We start from the raw sequence: 19,679 nt of genomic DNA, 5'->3' as shown, positions 1-19,679 counted from the left end.
ATATGCACCAAGCTGGAAGACAGCCATGAGCCACACATGATTGGCCCGCAAGCCACATGTGGCTCCAGAGCTACAGGTTGGGCGTGCCTGGTTTATGATAATGTTCATTTCCATTTTACATGGAGGATAAACACCACAGTGAATAATTCTATGCATTGTGCAGTGTAGATAAGTGGAAATTTTTAAACCTTGAAAAAGAGGGTGGTTTGTTGCAACATCGCTCAAATGTGAGTGATTCAGTGCCTCTGCTTGTTCCTATTTTGAATGAAAAATCATCTTGTCTATACCGCACCATGTCTGGAATTATTATGGGGGTATTTATCCTGCATTTCTTTGATCTTTGAATTATGAAAATGAATGCGATCTGTTCCATTTTGTGAGATGAATATAGAACTTAGGCTGCTTTCACACATCCGGTGTTTTCAGTGCGGCTCAATCCGGCTCAAAAACCTATGCAACGGATGCGGCGAAAAAAATGGATCCGTTGCATAAGTTTTTCCCATGCGGCCCGTCCGTGTTTTGCCGGATGCGGCTAAATACTGAGCATGCGCAGTGCAAAAAAAACGCATCCTGCCGCCGGATGCGTTTTTGCTGTAGGACGCCACATTCTGCGTCCATAGACTTGCATTGTAAATCGCGCCGTTTTTTTTTTTTTTTTTTCTTTTTTGCCGCACAAAAAAAAGTGCCAGGCAACGTTGCATCTGGCCGCCGCATGGGCTAAATATGCCACAACTGGCAAAAAGCAGACGCAACGCAAGGCCATGCCGCACAATACAGCGCTAATGCAAGACTATGAGGAAAAAACACAACCGGCGAGAAAAAAAAAAAAAAACGGTAACGTTTTTTCTGCAAAGCGCCGTATTGTGCCGCTCAGCAAAAACCGGATGTGTGAAAGCAGCCTTATTGGAGGTGTGTAAAGTTGCTGTTGTCTTTATTTGTGGAGTATTCAAACAGCACGGAGGGTCTGTGTAACACAGATACTAAAGATGGAATAAAGAAAAGGGGTTTTTTTTCCTTTCTATAAAAATAGAATAGAATAGTTTTGTTTCTACCATTATGAGCTATACAGAACTATAAAAAGGCCAGAAATGTTCTGAGAAATTTTGTGCAATTTATTGCAAAAAATGTGTTTTAAAGGGGCTCCAAATGTACATAGACATGCCCCAACTGGGAACACCCAGCTGTGAAGCGATTGCTAGATTGTTAGCAGTAACGGCACAGTGCATAGGCCTAAATATATACTCCAGAATTATCATTTGTTGGGGTACACAACTATTTAGTGAAACGGACCTGGCAGGAGAGCTGACAGGCTTTCTTTAATGTGCTCCCCCATATGATAAAAAGGCTGGGCACGCCACAGTGGGAGACTTGCTTGTCCAATTCCCTGCTGGGACATTGGATATATTTTATTTTATTGTGATCCTTACAAATTTGCAAGAACTAATATTTTTGTTTGTTTACAGGTTGAATCATCCAAATGTAGTAAAGGCATGTGAGGTGCCACCTGAGATGGACATTATGGTGAATTCAGTGCCACACCTGGCAATGGAGTATTGTTCTGGAGGAGACTTGCGTAAAGTACGTCACATCTGTATAGAATGAATGAAAAATAAGTCTTATGATCACTTGTGAACATGCGATAGCCATACCTTGTAGAGTTTGCTGGCATTTAAAGGGAACCTGTCAGGTCAAAAAAGCATTCTGACCTACAAGCAGGAGCCTGTGTGAGCTATTAACCCCCTTCCTACCCATCCCTGTGTTGTTATATTGTGTAATATGAAAGTAATAAAATACGTTTTATTACTTTCATGTTCCCTATGTAAATAGCATAGGTCTCTAGCCCCATGGGCGTCTCATTGCCCTGTGGGCATATACATGCTTTCCATGGTATCACGTCCCTGTGGGCGTGATACCATGGATTTACATGAGCGATGTCAGTTCTGCCGCTTCAGAATCTCGCATGCGCGCGCTTACCATTCTCGTTGCCTTTTCATTCTGGCGCTTGATTCTCGGCTTCTGACGCGCACTGCGCATGACCAGAACCGCAGGTGTCTTCTGAGCATGCGCAGTGCTCGTCAGAAGCCGACACACAAACACCAGGATGAGATGGCGAGGATGGTAAGCGCGCGCACGCGCTAAATTCTGAAGTAGCGACGCTCACGTCGCTGTTGTAAATCCATGGTATCATGCCCACAGGGGCTTGATATCATGGAAAGCATGTAGACACCCACAGGGCGATGAGACTCCCATGGAGCTAGAGACCTGTGCTATTTACATAGGACATATGAAAGTAATAAAACGTATTCTATTACTTTCATATTACACAATATAACACAAGGATGGGTAGGAAGGGATTAGCAGCTCACACAGGCTCCTGCTTGTAGGTCAGAACGCTTTTTTGACCTGACAGGTTCCCTTTAAGGAGTACTGTTACCAGTCTGCTGCGCTTATTTAAGAAAAAATTATTTACAAGAGTACTCTTAAGTTACACTTGTGTCACTTTCTAGCAGAAGTCAGCCTTAAGGCCCTGTCACACACACAGATAAATCTGCGGCAGATCTGTGGTTGCAGTGAAATTGTGGACAATCAGTGCCAGGTTTGTGGCTGTGTACAAATGGAACAATATGTCCATGATTTCACTGCAACCACAGATCTGCCAAAGATTTATCTCTGTGTGTGACAGGGCCTTTGGACTTTCAGATTGCATTATCATGGCAGGCAGAACAGGATCCCAGAATCCTCCACGGTCCCCCTTGCAGATGGATCCCTTCACACGTCCATTTAAAAAAAAAACAAAACGCACTTATGTGGCACATTCCATTTTGACCATATGTATAGCCATTCATGTGTACGTATGTCATTTGTGTGTCATGTACCTGAAAAAAATGCATGACACTGAAATTAATGTTCTTGCTTTTTTGTGTTTGTTTAAAGATGTGCAAAGATAGATTTTACAGTTATTAACCAAATAGTTTAAAAAACGATATGGAATTTACCCTTCACCCCCGTATTTGATAACCAGTAAAGGTGAAGCAAACAGCTGAAAGTTGAAATCATCAGACTGGGAAGGTGGTTATTGGGCCCTTCCCAGCCTAAAAATGCCGTCCATCAGCCACTTCCGAAGTGGAGCACCACATTAGATACTCCGATGCTGGCGCTTAGCCTTGGCTCTTCCCGATTTGTCATAGTGTGTTAGCAAACGGGGTAATGATTTAAGGGGTTGATGTCAGCTGGCATCAAGCCCTGGTTTTAGCAATGGAGAAATGTCTATCAGACTCCCTCCATTACTAACCCAGTAAGTAAAAAGGAAAAAATTATTTATTTCAATTAATACTCCCTGAAACTTTCCCTCATTTTACCATTTTATTTAAAAAAACAAAACCATACACCCTTGCAGCTCCGCTGTTGTTCAGGAAGTCTTCCACAGTCCACCAAATCTGTTGTAGTCTATAAAAGGATATCTGAAAAATAAAACAAACACAGAGCAATAAAACAAGACCATCACCCTCGTTCATCACTTTATTCAAAAGAAAAAAAATAGTAGTAACCTCCGTAGCATTACCGCTGTTCAGGGTCACCAGGTCACTCCGGGTCACAATGCGTTGCGTGAGACTTTTTGTCCTTGATGAGTGGTAACCTTACTGATGTCACCTCTCTTTAGAGGTGACTGGTCTCGCACAGTGTGACCTGGATTGCCTATAAGCAAAGTCTATGAAGTGTCAGAGCGATGCTCTATTGAATTAGTCAGTCTGAATCCCTGGACTAGAATAGACCAGCTGGGAATTTTTTTTTTTTTTTTTCTGTTGAATAAAGTGGTCAAAGAGGGTAAATGTCTTGTTTTATTTATGTGTTTTGTATTTCATTTTTCAGATGTAGTTTGTGTTTTTTTTTTTAACTACAACGGATTTGGTGAACTATGGCGCGAAACTGCATAGGGGTTTGGTTTTTTTTTAATAATTGGTAAATAAGCGTTTCGGGAGTGTATTTTGAAATTTTTTTTGTTATTTATGCGGTTTTTTTTTTAATAGTAGATAAGTAATGGCAGTGTCTGATAGACACCTACATTAGGCCACCTTCACACGTCCATTTAAAAAAACGCACGTTCTGTTTGGACAGTCTGTGTGTACCTGTGTGTCATCTGCGTGCAGTCCGCGTGTATGTGTGACATCTACCGGAAAAAACAGCATCACGCTGAAATTAATGTCTTTTTATGTGTTTAAAGATGTGCGAAGATAGACTTTACTGCTATTGGCCCAATAAATAAGTACCGTATTTTTCGCTTCATAAGACGCACCTGATTATAAGACGCACCCCCAAATTTGGTGAAGGAATAGAGAATTTTTTAATAAATGGGGTCTGTCTTATAATGCCAGTGTCTGTCTAACAAATCATATAGGGTATATGTCCCTCAAAGCCCCCCCATCCTAAAATTAGCCCCCTTAATCTGGATATGGCTACCTTATATTGAATATAGCCCCCTGTGGCTGGCACACGGCCCCCTGTGGCTGGCACACGGCCCCCTGTGGCTGGCACACGGCCCCCTGTGGCTGGCACACGGCCCCCTGTGGCTGGCACACGGCCCCCTGTGGCTGGCACACGGCCCCCTGTGGCTGGCACACGGCCCCCTGTGGCTGGCACACGGCCCCCTGTGGCTGGCACACGGCCCCCTGTGGCTGGCACACATCACTCTGTGTTAGATGTGGCCCCCATGCTGCTGCTTTTAGTAAAATAAACTCTTTCCTTACATTCTTCAGTGTTGTCCTCCCTCGTGTCTTCCTCCGTGCGGTTGAGCTCCGGCCTCCTGTACTTCCTGGTTCTCGGTGCCGGTCATGTGATCGGCACAGCAGAGTGATATCATCTCTGCTGCCTGATCACAGCAGCAGGAGACTGGGAGATCAGCGCTGGAGGAGGTGAGTAAAGAGTGTTTTATTTTACTATGTGCAGCAGCATGGGGGCCATATCTAACACAGGGGGGGCATGTGCCATCAAAGGGGGGCGCAGGCAGATATAATATGCGCCACTGCCCCAACCCGTCACCGTGGTGCGGTTTCAGCACCACGGTGATGGACAGCGACAGTGCATATTATATGAGCGGGAGCAGGAGATCTAACGCTGCTTTCACCTACCCCAAGCACCGCTTCCCCACCTCCCCTGGACTCTGTAGTGTGTGTATATCTATATGTACGCGTGTGTGTGTGTGTGTGTGTGTGTGTATATATATGTATATATATGTATATGTATATGTATATATGTATATGTGTGTGTGTATGTATATATTATATATATATATATATACATACATACATACATACATACATACATACATACATACATACATACATACATACATACATACATACATACACCCCCCCTCGTATATTCAGATTAAAAAAACGCACCCCCTACTTTCCCGCAAAATTTGGGGAAACAAAAGTGCGTCTTATAAAGCGAAAAATGCGGTAATTGATTAAAAAAAAAAAAGTGGGCGGGCCCCTATTTTTGATAACCAGGAAAGTTAAAGCAGACAGCTGATATTATCAGGCTGGAAAGGTCCATGATTATTGTGCCCTTCCCACGCTAAAAGTACCATCCTGCAGCCGCCCAAGAAATGGTGCATCTCCAATTCAAGCGCTTCACGCTTCCCCTGGTGCGTTGGTAATCGGAATAATAGTAGTTGTGGTTGAGGTCAGCTGGCTTCAAGCCCTGGTGTTAGTAATGGAGAGAGATGTATCAGACACCACTATTACTAACTAAAAAAAGTATTATTTCAATAAATATTCCACAAAACTTTCCCTCGTTTTTACCTTATTAAAAAAAACTCAAAAAAAACCATGCGCCTCCACTGAATCCATTGCAGTCCAAAAAAAGGTTTTCTGATAAAGCAAACCTACAAACACCGAGAAATAAAACAAGATTATTAGCCTTGTTCATCACTATTTATTTAAAAGAAAAAAAAATTCCCAGCTGCTCTGATGTAGTCCAGGGAGGATTCCGATGAACATAGCCTAAGGAACATCGTTCTGACATTCTATAGAACTTGCTTACAGGGAATTCATGTCCTGCTGCACTGCATTGCATGAGAGTCAGCAACTCTGAGCGGTGACATCAGTAACGTTACAACTCATGAGTTGCCAGGTCAGTCCGAGTAATACTGCACTGCGTGAGACCTGGCACCCCAAATGAGCAGTGAAATCAGTAACATTACTGCTCATCAGCAGCACGACAGAGAGTGACTCGGCGACCATAAACCGCTTTAGGGCTCGGTTCCACTTGTGTTTTGCATGGATGAGTGCAATCCGATAAAACATTGGATTGCACTCGTACCAGTGCAAAATAATGGGGCTGTGTCCATCTACAATTGATTTCTCATACCATATCGGCATGAGATAAGAATCGCAGCATGTTTCGTTTCGCTGCGAGTCTCGGCTCACACGCACTAGTACAAGTGTATGGGTGCGTTTTTGAAACATTGCACTGCACTCGGATGTCATGTATGCAGAGACAGGCCGCGGAGGAGAGGGAGAATGTGATACCTCACTCTTCTCCGCAGAGGTTATCGTTACTGATGTCTCCCTTCTTCAGATGCATCGGGTCCTGCGCACAGTGACCTAGTGACCCAGTGAATCTGAGGAGCAGTAATGTTACTGATGTCACTACTCATCAGAGGTGCCGGGTCTCACGCAGCACAGCGTGACCTTGAACTGTCTGTTAGCAAAGTCTGGGGAGTGTCAGAACGATGTCGGAATCCTCCCTTCTGGACTGCGTCAGAGCAGCTGGGCTTTTTCCTTTTTTTTTCTTTTTAATAAAGTGGTCAACTAGGGTAAGTATCTGTCTTGTTTAATTTCTCTGCTTTGTATGTTTGTTTTTTCAGATTTCCTTTTTCGGACTACAATGCACTTTGTGAATTATGGCAGAGCTGCATGGGGATTTTTTTTTTTTTAAATGATTACTGAGAAATTTCTCCATTTACTATCACCAGGGTTTGATACCAGCTGACGCGACAAAGCTGACTTCAACCCCACAAACCATTACCCTGATTTGCCACCACTCCAGGGCAATCTGTAAGAGCCAAGGTGAAGCACCAGAATAAGAATTGGCGCATCTAATGTGATGTGCCACTTCTGGGGTAGCTGTGAGCTGTTTTTGTAGGTTGGGAAGGGCCCAATCATGGACCTTCTCAGCCGGATACCCACAGCTGTCTGCTTTAACTACACTGGTTATCAAATTATTTATTTGGCTAATAGCTGTTATACCTGTCAATCCATCATCTACAGTATATAAAAAAAAGTGAGTACACCCCTTTTTATGTTTTTTTGCATGGGAAAAGAGTGTAGATATGACACTTTGACACAATAGAAAGTATTCAATGTAGAGCTGGTATAACAGTGTAAATGTGGTGTGCTCTCTAGATAACACAACACACAGCCATTAACGTCAAACCCGTGGCAATAAGAGTACACCCCTAAATGAAAATTGCCAAATTTTGACCAATTAGCCATTTTCTTCCTGCGGTGTCATGTCATTCATTAGTGTTACAAGGTGTCAAGTGTGCATGGGGAACAGGTGTGTTGAATTTGGTGTTATCGCACACACATTCTCATACTGGTCACTGGCAGTTCAGCATTGTACGTCATGGCAAAGAATTCTCCCCTTATCTGGAAAAATTCTCCCTGTATCTGGGAAAAAAAAGAATTGTTGCTCTATGTGCAGGAAAATTGCCAACACCTTGAAAGTGAACTTCAGTACGATGGACAAGACCATACAGCGGTTTAACAAGACAGGTTCCACTCAGAACAGGTCCTGCCATGGTTGACCATAGACGTTAACCCCTTCAGCCCCGGGGCACTTTCTGTTTTTGCGTTTTTGTTTTTTGCTCCCCTTCTTCCGAGAGCCGTAACATTTTTATTTTTCCGTCAATGTTGCCATATGAGGGCTTGTTTTTTGCGGGACAAGTTGTACTTTTAAATGAAACCATAAGTTTTACCATATGGTGTACTGAAAAAACTGCAAAAAAAGTGTGATGGCACAATAGTTTTTGGGATGTTTTATTCACGGTGTTCACTATATGGTACAACTGATTTGTGGGTATGATGCCTGAGGTCGGTGCGAGTTTGTAGACACCAAACATGTATAGGTTTACTTGTATCTAAGGGGTTAAAAAAAATTCACAAGCTTGTCCAATAAAAGTGGCGCACGTTTTGTGCCATTTTCCGAAAACCGTAGCGTTCTCATTTTTTGGGATCTATGGCTCAGTGACGGCTTATTTTTTGCGTCTCGAGCTGTCGTTTCTAATGGTACCATTTTTGCGCAGATGCTACGTTTTGATCGCCTGTTATTGCATTTTGCGTAAAACTTGCGGCGACCAAAAAACGTAATTTTGGCGTTTGGAATTTTTTTGCCACTACGCCGTTTACCAATCAGATTAATTCATTTTATATTTTGATACATCGGGCATTTCTGAACGGGGCGATACCAAATATGTGTATATTTATTTATTTTTTAATCCTTTAATTTTCAATGGGGGGAAAGGGGGCTGATTTGAACTTTTTAGGTTTTTTTTTTTTTATTTTTAAACTTTTTTTTTTTTTAATTTTACCAGTCCCCCTAGGGGGCTATAGCGATCAGCAATCCGATCGCTCTTATCGATCTGTTGATCACAGCTATACAGCTGTAAACAGCAGATTCAGTCACTTCTGGTTTCTCTCTGCTCCCGGGCAAGGGAAAACGAAAGTGAAACTTCATAGCTGCAGGCGTCATCACATGACCCTGTGCTACGATGGCAACCACCGAAAGTCACGTGATCACGCACGTGACTTCCGGTGGGGGCGGCGGTAAGTAAAAATCATGGCCGCACACATATAGATCTCGCTGCCAGACTTTGGCAGCGAATTTTAAGGGGTTAAATGTTGCGAGTGGAAGCGATTCCACTCGCAACATGCAGGCACACATGTCAGCTGTTGAAAACAGGGGGCGGGGCTTAACGGGACACGCTCCTGGACGGATATATTTGTCCATGGTCGTGAAGGGGTTAAGTGCATATGCTCAGCATCATATCCAGAGGTTGTCTCTTCCAAATAAAGATTATGCACAGGAAAGCCTGCAGTTTGCTGAAGATAAGCAGACAAAGAACATGGATTACTGGAACCATGTCCTGTCTGATGAGACCAAGATAAACTTATTTAGTTCAGATGGTGTCAAGCGCGTGTGGTGGCAACCAGGTGAGGAGAACAAAGCCGTGTGTCTTGCATACAGACATAAATGCTACCAACTGTGGTGAGATACAGCTCATTGAGGGAACCATGAATGCCAACATATAATGTGGCATACTGAAGCAGAGCATGATCCCCCTCCCTTTCGAAGCTGGGGTGCAGGGCAGTATTCCAACTTGATAACTACCTCAAACACACCGTCAAGATGACCACTACCTTGCAAAAGAAACTGAGGGTAATGGTGCTGGACTGGCCAAGCATGTCTCCAGACCTAAACACCATTGAGCATCTGTGGGGCTTCCTCAAACAGAAGGTGGAGGAGTGCAAGTGCCTCCTATAAAGCTCTAGTGAACTCCATGCCCAAAAGAGTTAAGGCAGTGCTTGAAAATAATGGTGGCCAAACAACATATTGACACTTTGAGCACAATTTTCTCTCTGTCACGCGCGCCTGCCCTCTGTCGTGCTGGCCTTCAGAGTTTGTCTTGCAGCAGAGTCGGTTGCGTGACACTCTTCTGCAAGTGTGAGCAAAGTGTCATTTACTGTTATCTGATTCTCTCCCATGCAAGAGTCGGATCACAGGTGAGGGGAAGGATGAATGAATGAATAAATCTCTCCATCTTCTCCATTGCCTGTCTCTGCGTATATCAAACGAGTGCAGTCTGATGTTTCACCTCGACATGAGAAAAAAATCGCAGATCTGCTCTGCCACATAACATTGGTCAGAGTGCAATGCAAGATGTTCTCCCATTACACTCATCCAATTCATACACTTATGTGACCTCAGCCTCAGAATAAAACTGGTAGCTGCTGTCAACTCCTTTTCTAAACAATTACGAGACACATCTCAATGCACAGGGTAACTAAATTCGTATGGACCTGGCTGCAGATGACCATGGCTCGAATGGCAGATCATTTATGTTTAGAACGTCTGGAACTTGCATGTGCAGAGCATCAATCACACAGAGGTGACATTATAATCAGACTCCTTCGGGAGTCCATAATTGCTCATAAAGAAACAGTGATCATTTTCTTTCTCTCCTCTTTCACAAGGTATCACATCAATACTTCACATCACTAGGATTCAGAAAGCGCTGGAAAGGCCTAAATATTTCAATGTGTTGTAGTAAAACTACATCATGATGACTTGAGAAATCGTCTTACAGCAGCTAGAGACTGTCTCATGTTTCCCAGTCTTAAGAATTCAGTGCATCTAATCGCCTAGCCCCATTATCAAGGCACAGTTCATGATGACCCATTACTTCCGCATGGCAAGCTGCCAAGTTCACTATTGCTGAGGCTTCCTATTCTCTCCTTCTCCAACTTCACCACCCATGTTAAATGCTTCCTTGATGAAGTGGGGAAAAAGTAATGGACAGGGTTGAGATCCCACTACCTGACAAGTTGCTGCTACCACCGCTAACTCGAGCATGGCACCAGGTTCACACAACTGACATCTTGTCTTCATATCTACCTCGATGCTGAGACTTTCTGACCAATTTCTTCTGGTACACACTGAGACCACTTCATTTTCTTTAAAGTATCACCTGCCAGACTTGATCAGAGGTCCTTGTGCATCCCTCACAAAGACATTTGGTACTCTACATACCACTTGGACTCCAGATCCCCTGAATTGCTAATGGTTTCCAGTACCTCTCCAAACCGTGATGATAAAGGTCCTTGCACCCTTTGTCTTCCTTTTGTTTAGTCTCTGGGCTGCAACACTGAGATTATGAGGACTACAGATTGGAAAAACAAAACTTCATGTGTATTGTACAGTGACATTTACGGTAGTATGTTGGTGATTCTCTTGGCTATTCATAGCCCCTTTGAGGCCACCGCTGCATTCACCGCTGGATCCAGGTAACCTCAGTGACAGCTCAGCCGATTACGCGGCTCTCCATTTGCTGCGTGGAGGTGACAGAAGCGGCGGTTCCTTCTGCTGCTCCTGTCACCTTCATGCAGCAGAGCTGGAAGCGGCGCTGGACCATCCTGGATTCCGCCGGACATGGAGGGCTTTTTGGGGCTGATTAAAGTGGTGAACCAGTGAATGTGTTTGTGTTTTTTATTTCTAATAAAGGATTTTTCAGTTGTGTGTGTTTATTTACTGTAATTTACAGATTAATCATGGAAGGTATCTCGGGGAGACGCCTGACATGATTAATCTAGGACTTATTGGCAGCTATGGGCTGCCAATAACTCCTTATTACCCCGATTTGCCAACGCACCAGGGCAAATCAGGAAGAGCCGGGTACTGTCCCAGAACAGTCGCATCTAATGTATGCGGCCATTCTGGGCGGCTGCTGACTGATATTGTTAGGCTGGGGGGCTCCCCATAACATGGAGCTCCCCATCCTGAGAATACCAGCCTTCAGCCGCATGGCTTTATCTGGCTGGTATTAAATTTGGGGGGAACCGCACGTCGGTTTTTTTAATTTATTTATTTCTATACTCCATAGTGACACGCCCACCGGCTGCTGTGATTGGGTGCAGTGAGACACTTGTCACTCAGCGTGGGGGCGTGTCTCACTGCAACCAATCATAGGTGCCGGTGGGCGGGGAAAGCAGGGAATACGAGATTGTTTAATGAGCGGCCGGCTTTTTCAAATTAGTAAAAGCCGCCGGAGCAGTGTGAACGCCGTGCAGCGCCGGTGACCGGGGATCGGTGAGTATGAGAGAGGGGGGGGGACACTTCAGTCACTCGGGGGATTAGCGGTCACCGGTGAATCCTTCACAGGTGACCGCTAATCAGTACACGGCACACAGACAGAGCCGCAGCATAACAATGAAGTCGGGTGAAGTTCACCCGAGTTCATTCTCATTGCGCTACTCTGTCTGCTGTCTGCCGACAGTTTTCACGGTGGTTTTCACGGATGTGTGTTTAATAGGCCTGACAACGTCCCCAATGACTAGCTAGGTCGTTCTGCAGGTCTGGATCGCTGTTGCGTCCTTGGCCAGGTCTGCCTGTTTGACAGCTCACCAGAGACTTTGTAGCGATCCCGGCCAGGTTGGGATCGCTGGTGGGATCGCTAGAAAGTCTTTGTGTAAAGGGGCCTTAAGACTATTCTCCCCTCCTATACTATGTGGGGTCGATCTGTTTGTTTGGATCAACTAAATGTCACTGTTTAGATATGTATATTCAGTCATCTTTTACCTTTTTAAAGGGGTTGTCCAGGATTGGGATGAAACTCTTCAGAAACTGTAGACTTTTTGATCCCTCACTACACACTAACCTAACGCTGTCAGGCTTCTCCAGTTCTAATGGTAAGAGCGGGAGGTCGCATGACCACAGATATGGCTTTTTGCATATATGCAGGCTCGCTCAGTTCACGTCTATTGAGCAAAACCTTTCTCTTCTAGTCGGAATCTGGCCGGAAGTATACATGTGCTGTCACTCGCACACCTGCCTGCTTTGACTACAATCAATGGAGAATACTGATGGCGTCCGTTGAGGATTCACAAATCTGCAGTCATATAGAGTGATTGCAGATTTTCATCCTAAACATTGACAACCTCTGTAATGTCGCAATGCTTCAGCCACTCATCACTAACAATGTGTAGAGTAGAATCTCATATTGTAAGGGGATTTAACCCCTTCACAACTTGCGCTGTACATGTACAGAGCTGCTGGAAGTGGGTGCATTAAAGTTATGGCACAAAATCATGCCTGCTCACTAGCAGAGCCACTGAAATTCTCAGCTGGTGTCAGCTATTTACAGTGCCTACAAGTAGTATTCAACCCCCTGCAGATATAGCAGGTTTGATAAGATGCAAATACAGTTAGGTCCAGAAATATTTGGACAGTGACACAAGTTTTTGTTATTTTAGCTGTTTACAAAAACATGTTCAGAAATACAATTATGTATATATAATATGGGCTGAAAGTGCACACTCCCAGCTGCAATATGAGAGTTTTCACATCCAAATCGGAGAAAGGGTTTAGGAATCATAGCTCTGTAATGCATAGCCTCCTCTTTTTCAAGGGACCAAAAGTAATTGGACAAGGGACTCTTAAGGGCTGCAATTGACTCTGAAGGCGTCTCCCTCGTTAACCTGTAATCAATGAAGTAGTTAGGTCTGGGGTTGATTACAGGTGTGTGGTTTTGCATTTGGAAGCTGTTGCTGTGACCAGACAACATGCGGTCTAAGGAACTCTCAATTGAGGTGAAGCAGAACATCCTGAGGCTGAAAAAAAAGAAAAAATCCATCAGAGAGATAGCAGACATGCTTGGAGTAGCAAAATCAACAGTCGGGTACATTCTGAGAAAAAAGGAATTGACTGGTGAGCTTGGGAACTCAAAAAGGCCTGGGCATCCACGGATGACAACAGTGGTGGATGATTGCCGCATACTTTCTTTGGTGAAGAAGAACCCGTTCACAACATCAACTGAAGTCCAGAACACTCTCAGTGAAGTAGGTGTATCTGTCTCTAAGTCAACAGTAAAGAGAAGACTCCATGAAAGTAAATACAAAGGGTTCACATCTAGATGCAAACCATTCATCAATTCCAAAAATAGACAGGCCAGAGTTAAATTTGCTGAAAAACACCTCATGAAGCCAGCTCAGTTCTGGAAAAGTATTCTATGGACAGATGAGACAAAGATCAACCTGTACCAGAATGATGGGAAGAAAAAAGTTTGGAGAAGAAAGGGAACGGCACATCCTCTGTAAAACATGGTGGAGGCAACGTGATGGCATGGGCATGCATGGCTTTCAATGGCACTGGGTCACTTGTGTTTATTGATGACATAACAGCAGACAAGAGTAGCCGGATGAATTCTGAAGTGTACCGGGATATACTTTCAGCCCAGATTCAGCCAAATGCCGCAAAGTTGATCGGACGGCGCTTCATAGTACAGATGGACAATGACCCCAAGCATACAGCCAAAGCTACCCAGGAGTTCATGAGTGCTAAAAAGTGGAACATTCTGCAATGGCCAAGTCAATCACCAGATCTTAACCCAATTGAGCATGCATTTCACTTGCTCAAATCCAGACTTAAGACGGAAAGACCCACAAACAAGCAAGACCTGAAGGCTGCGGCTGTAAAGGCCTGGCAAAGCACTAAGAAGGAGGAAACCCAGCGTTTGGTGATGTCCATGGGTTCCAGACTTAAGGCAGTGATTGCCTCCAAAGGATTTGCAACAAAATATTGAAAATAAAAAATTTTTGTTTGGGTTTGGTTTATTTGTCCAATTACTTTTGACCTCCTAAAATGTGGAGTGTTTGTAAAGAAATGTGTACAATTCCTACAATTTCTATCAGATATTTTTGTTCAAACCTTCAAATTAAACGTTACAATCTGCACTTGAATTCTGTTGTAGAGATTTCATTTCAAATCCAATGTGGTGGCATGCAGAGCCCAACTCGCGAAAATTGTCACTGTCCAAATATTTCTGGACCTAACTGTAAGTTAGAGCCTGCAAACTTCAAACAAGAGCAGGATTTATTAACCGATGCATAAATCTTACAAACCAACAAGTTATGTTGCTCAGTTAAATTTTAATAAATTTTCAACATAAAAGTGTGGGTCAATTATTATTCAACCCCTAGGTTTAATATTTTGTGGAATCACCCTTGTTTGAAATTACAGCTAATAATCGTCTTTTAGAATACCTGATCAGGCCGGCACAGGTCTCTGTTGTTATCTTGGCCCACTCCTCCATGCAGCTCTTCTCCAAGTTATCTAGGTTCTTTGGGTGTCTCATGTGGACTTTAATCTTGAGCTCCTTCCACAAGTTTTCAATTGGGTTAAGGTCAGGAGACTGACTAGGCCACTGCAACACCTTGATTTTTTCCCTCTTGAACCAGGCCTTGGTTTTCTTGGCTGTGTGCTTTGGGTCGTTGTCTTGTTGGAAGATGAAATGACGACCCATCTTAAGATCCTTGATGGAGGAGTGGAGGTTCTTGGCCAAAATCTCCAGGTAGGCCGTGCTATCCATCTTCCCATGGATGCGGACCAGATGGCCAGGCCCCTTGGCTGAGAAACAGCCCCAAAGCATGATGCTGCCACCACCATGCTTGACTGTAGGGATGGTATTCTTGGGGTCGTATGCAGTGCCATCCAGTCTCCAAACAGAGAGTAGTAGAGAATGGGTTTCACAGCCGCGCCAAAAGACTACTGGATTCTTCTCAGATTAATGTTTCTTTTATTTCATAACAGGTCAAGTCTACGCGTTTCAGGAGAACACAGCTCCCTTCTTCAGGACAAATCATCAAATCTGATTTGATGATTCTTTGCTGGTTTGTCCTGAAGAAGGGAGCTGTGTTCTCCTGAAACGCGTAGACTTGACCTGTTATGAAATAAAAGAAACATTAATCTGAGAAGAATCCAGTAGTCTTTTGGCGCGGCTGTGAAACCCATTCTCTACTACTCTCTGTTATCTGCCTCATGGGGACCGCTGCCGGGACTTGGTGTTACATGCTGCTATAGGTGTTGTGACTGTCACAACCCGAATTGGTGAGTAGGATTATTCTTTGCTTCACCCTATATATATTGGGGTAAGACCCTATTGCGCTTTCTTTTTCCACAGTTTTCACTCATCCAGTCTCCAAACGTCACGTGTGTGGTTGGCACCAAAGATCTCGATCTTGGTCTCATCAGACCAGAGAACCTTGAACCAGTCTGTCTCAGAGTCCTCCAAGTGATCATGAGCAAACTGTAGACGAGCCTTGACATAACGCTTTGAAAGTTAAGGTACCTTACGGGCTCGTCTGGAACGGAGACCATTGCGGTGGAGTACATTACTTATGGTATTGACTGAAACCAATGTCCCCACTGCCATGAGATCTTCCCGGAGCTCCTACCTTGTTGTCCTTGGGTTAGCCTTGACTCTTCGGACAAGCCTGGCCTCAGCACGGGAGGAAACTTTCAAAGGCTGTCTAGGCCGTGGAAGGCTAACAGTAGTTCCATAAGCCTTCCACTTCCGGATGATGCTCCCAACAGTGGAGACAGGTAGGCCCAACTCCTTGGAAAGGGTTTTGTACCCCTTGCCAGCCTTGTGACCCTCCACGATCTTGTCTCTGATGGCCTTGGAATGCTCCTTTTGTCTTTCCCATGTTGACCAAGTATGAGTGCTGTTCACAAGTTTGGGGAGGGTCTTAATTAGTCAGAAAAGGCTGGAAAAAGAGATAATTAATCCAAACATGTGAAGCTCATTGTTCTTTGTGCCTGAAATACTTCTTAATACTTTAGGGGAACCAAACAGAATTCTTGTGGTTTGAGGGGTTGAATAATAAATGACCCTCTGAATAAACTTTTCACAATTTAAAAAAAAAAATAAAAAAAGAAATAACATTCTTTTTTGCTGCAGTGCATTTCACACTTCCAGGCTGATCTACAATCCAAATGTCTCAATGCCAAGTTAATTCCGAATGTGTAAACCTGCTAAATCTGTAGGGGGTTGAATACTACTTGTAGCTGTACTGTAAGCTCGTCCCTATCGTATATACTCTATCGATATATTTCTGTCACCTCTCTTCAGTAATGTTCAATATCAGGACATGACCATATCATATGTAATAGATCTGCAGAACATATTTTGCATCGCGGGCAGAAGGGGTCAGTTCTAACTCCAATATCAAACAGGAATCTAGGTGTGCTATATACTTGGTGAATAACGTACAGGTTTAACAGTCTGTATGCCTCCCCCAATGATAGACTAGGAATTCTTTCTAAAATTTCTACCCATTGGTTGTCCTCAGTAGGGTCCTATAGCTCGTTCCCATTTTTCTTTGGCGTTTACTGGACAATTCCGGTGCACCAGATATAATAGATCCCAATATAAACGAGAGATCACTCCCGCTGTGCCTCTAGAGGTTGCTATGCGTTGCATGACTTTGTTCTGATCCAATGCTCTACCTGTAATAGAGATTTCTTCCTGATAGGCATGTCTCAGTTGCAAGTACTTATAAAACTCCGAATTCTGGATCCCAAACTCCGCTTGCAACTGAGGGAAGCCTCTGAGTTGGCCCCCCTCCACAATATGTGTGAATCTATTTATCCCTCTCAAAGCCCAGCTCCCAAACTCCCTCTAAACGATGCAAGTTAGGTAACCATGGAGTTCTCCATATAGAGGTATATTGTGAGATTCCCTGAATGTCTTATAGTTTTTTAGTTTTACCCTAAAGTTTTTGGATTAGTAGTAGGGTTGGGCAACTATTAGCACCAGCTCCGAAGCCTCCTGCCTCTAGAATCTCGTATAGACTAGTGGAGTGAAAATATTGTTATAGAATCGTATACTGTGCCCCCCCCTTCCAGGGTCCTCCCATCCCCGAATGTGCTGAAGCTGAGCCGCCAGATAGTAAACCCATGGATTGGGTACCGCCAGACCTCCACTACTTTTATCCCTCTGCAGGGTCTCGAGCCTAATGCGCGGCATCTGTACGCCCCAGATCAATTCCCGTAATAATGCGTTTACCTTATGGAAAACTCTGTGGGATCCATTGTGGAGAGTTGTGTAGTTTGTATAGTAGTTGGGGCATCCAGATCATTTTGATCAGGTTAGTGCGGCCAACTGCTGAGAAGGGCAGGCGAGACCAGACTTCCTTCTTATTCTTAAATTTTGACAAAATAGGGGTTAGGTTGAGACTCATAATCTTCAACACGAGTGGTGACCATTATCCCCAAATATTTAAACTGGGCAACAACCTGTAGGCCAGAGTCTACGTAATTAGGTGAGTTTGTGGTTCCATCCACCGGAAGTAACAGACTTTTCCCAGTTGATTAATAGACCTGAGTACTTCCCAAATTCTTGTATAACCCCCATTGTCCTTGGCAGTGATGATGTTGCATTGGCCAGAAAAAGGAGTGTGTCATCTGCGTACAACGCTATTTTTTTTCCTCTTGACCTCCCCTCCAGAATCCTGTTATGTCTGGATTGGATCTAACCATTGCCGCCATAGGCTCAACGGCCAGAGCAAATAGAAGGGGAATAACGGGCATCCCTGGCGGGTGCCCCTATCTAGGTGGAAAGGAAAAGTAAGGCATCCATTAACTTTGATCCTAGCAGTAGGGTTATTATATAGAAGTCTTACCCAGGAAATAAATTGCCTCCCCAGTCCAAATCTGTCAAGTACTGCCCAGAGGAACTCCCACTCAATAGTCAAATGCCTTAGCGGAGTCTAGGGAGCAAATTACTCTATCCCCTGAGTTATCAACTGGCAATTGTAGGTTGAGGTTTAACCGTCGTATATTCACTGCAGTTGATCTGGAAGGCATGAACCCTGACTGGTCCGAATGGATTAGTGAAAGTATAACCTTATTAAGTCTGGAAGCTAGTACTTTAGCTATTATTTTGATATCTGTAGGTAACAGAGAGATAGACCTATGAGTCAGGGATGAGGGGGTCCTTGCCACGTTTAGGTATGACAACTATCACTGCTTCTCGCATCGATTGGGGCAAGGAGCCATTTTTGGCTGCTTGCTGGAAGGTCAACATCAGCTGGGGGAGCAGGATGTCTCCGAACGTTTTGTAAATCTCTGTGGGGATCCCATCTGAACCCGGTGACTTATTATTGGGCATGGAGGACACTGCTAAATGCAACTCTTCCAGTGTGAGTGGACTGTTTAGGTATACCCTGTCCTCATCTGAAAGTGAGGGCAAGGGGATGTCTTTCAGGTAAGAAGCTATCTTTTCCCTATCATATTTCAGTTTAGTACTGTAAAGTTGTTCGTAGAATTCAGAGAAGGTAGCCAAAATTTGGTCAGGTTGATTGACTATGGTCCCGGTTTTGTCCCTTAGCGCCCCCACAAATGTGTTCCCTTTTTGTGCTTTAGCAATCACCACTAATAAATGACCCGCTTTTTCGCCCTCTTTAAAGAATCTGTTATGAAAAAAGTCTTAGTGGCCCGCTCCTTAATGTAAGAATCATATGCTTCTTGTGGCTCCCTCCATTCCAGTATGTCCCGTGTATCCCCTGACAGAATGTACTTCTGTTCTGTCGTCTGGACCCGTTCTTTAAAGGGAAGGTATCGTCAAAAAAAAAAATAAATAACTGAAAAAATGTAAAGTAATAATGTTTAAATGTTTTGTTTAAATATTTTTTTTTTAATTGTGCAAAATATAAAAAAATAAATAAAAAATTAAAGTTTGATATTTTCTACTGTTAAACACTAGGGGGAGCAGCTTCTGAAATCCTACTGATTTTCCACTGTATAAAAAGCTCAGATTACAGCCTACAGTAAAGTGGGCGGAGTCTGCTCTCCTGTATGTGGTGGCACGCCTCCCCTCTCCTAATCTGAGTGTTTACAACAGATAACAAAGAATGACATGTAAAGCTGGTGTCACACTAAGCGACAGCGACAACGACGTCGCTGTTACGTCACCATTTTCGGTGACGTAACAGCGACCTTGTAAGTCGCTGTTATGATCGCTGCTTAGCTGTCAAACAGCAGAAGCAGCGATCATAACGTCGCTGTGCTACATGTGCAGAGAGCAGGGAGCCGCGCTTAGCGCTGGCTCCTTGCTCTCC

General features: G+C 43.9%; 1 protein-coding gene across 3 annotated transcripts in view; it reads left to right on the top strand.

Annotated features, from left to right (window-relative positions):
- CHUK (component of inhibitor of nuclear factor kappa B kinase complex) overlaps positions 1-19,679 on the top strand; it is a 496,520-nt gene that overhangs the window by 61,336 nt on the left and 415,505 nt on the right. For all 3 annotated transcript variants that reach the window (XM_075349105.1, XM_075349104.1, XM_075349106.1), the window contains one exon: positions 1,464-1,578. In XM_075349105.1, coding sequence (XP_075205220.1) covers positions 1,464-1,578 — 115 coding nt within the window. The remainder of the gene's footprint in view (positions 1-1,463; positions 1,579-19,679) is intronic.

Source organism: Anomaloglossus baeobatrachus, chromosome 5 (assembly GCF_048569485.1).
Source record: "Anomaloglossus baeobatrachus isolate aAnoBae1 chromosome 5, aAnoBae1.hap1, whole genome shotgun sequence".
Lineage (NCBI taxonomy): Eukaryota > Metazoa > Chordata > Amphibia > Anura > Aromobatidae > Anomaloglossus > Anomaloglossus baeobatrachus.
This window is presented reverse-complemented; position numbering and strand designations above follow the sequence as displayed.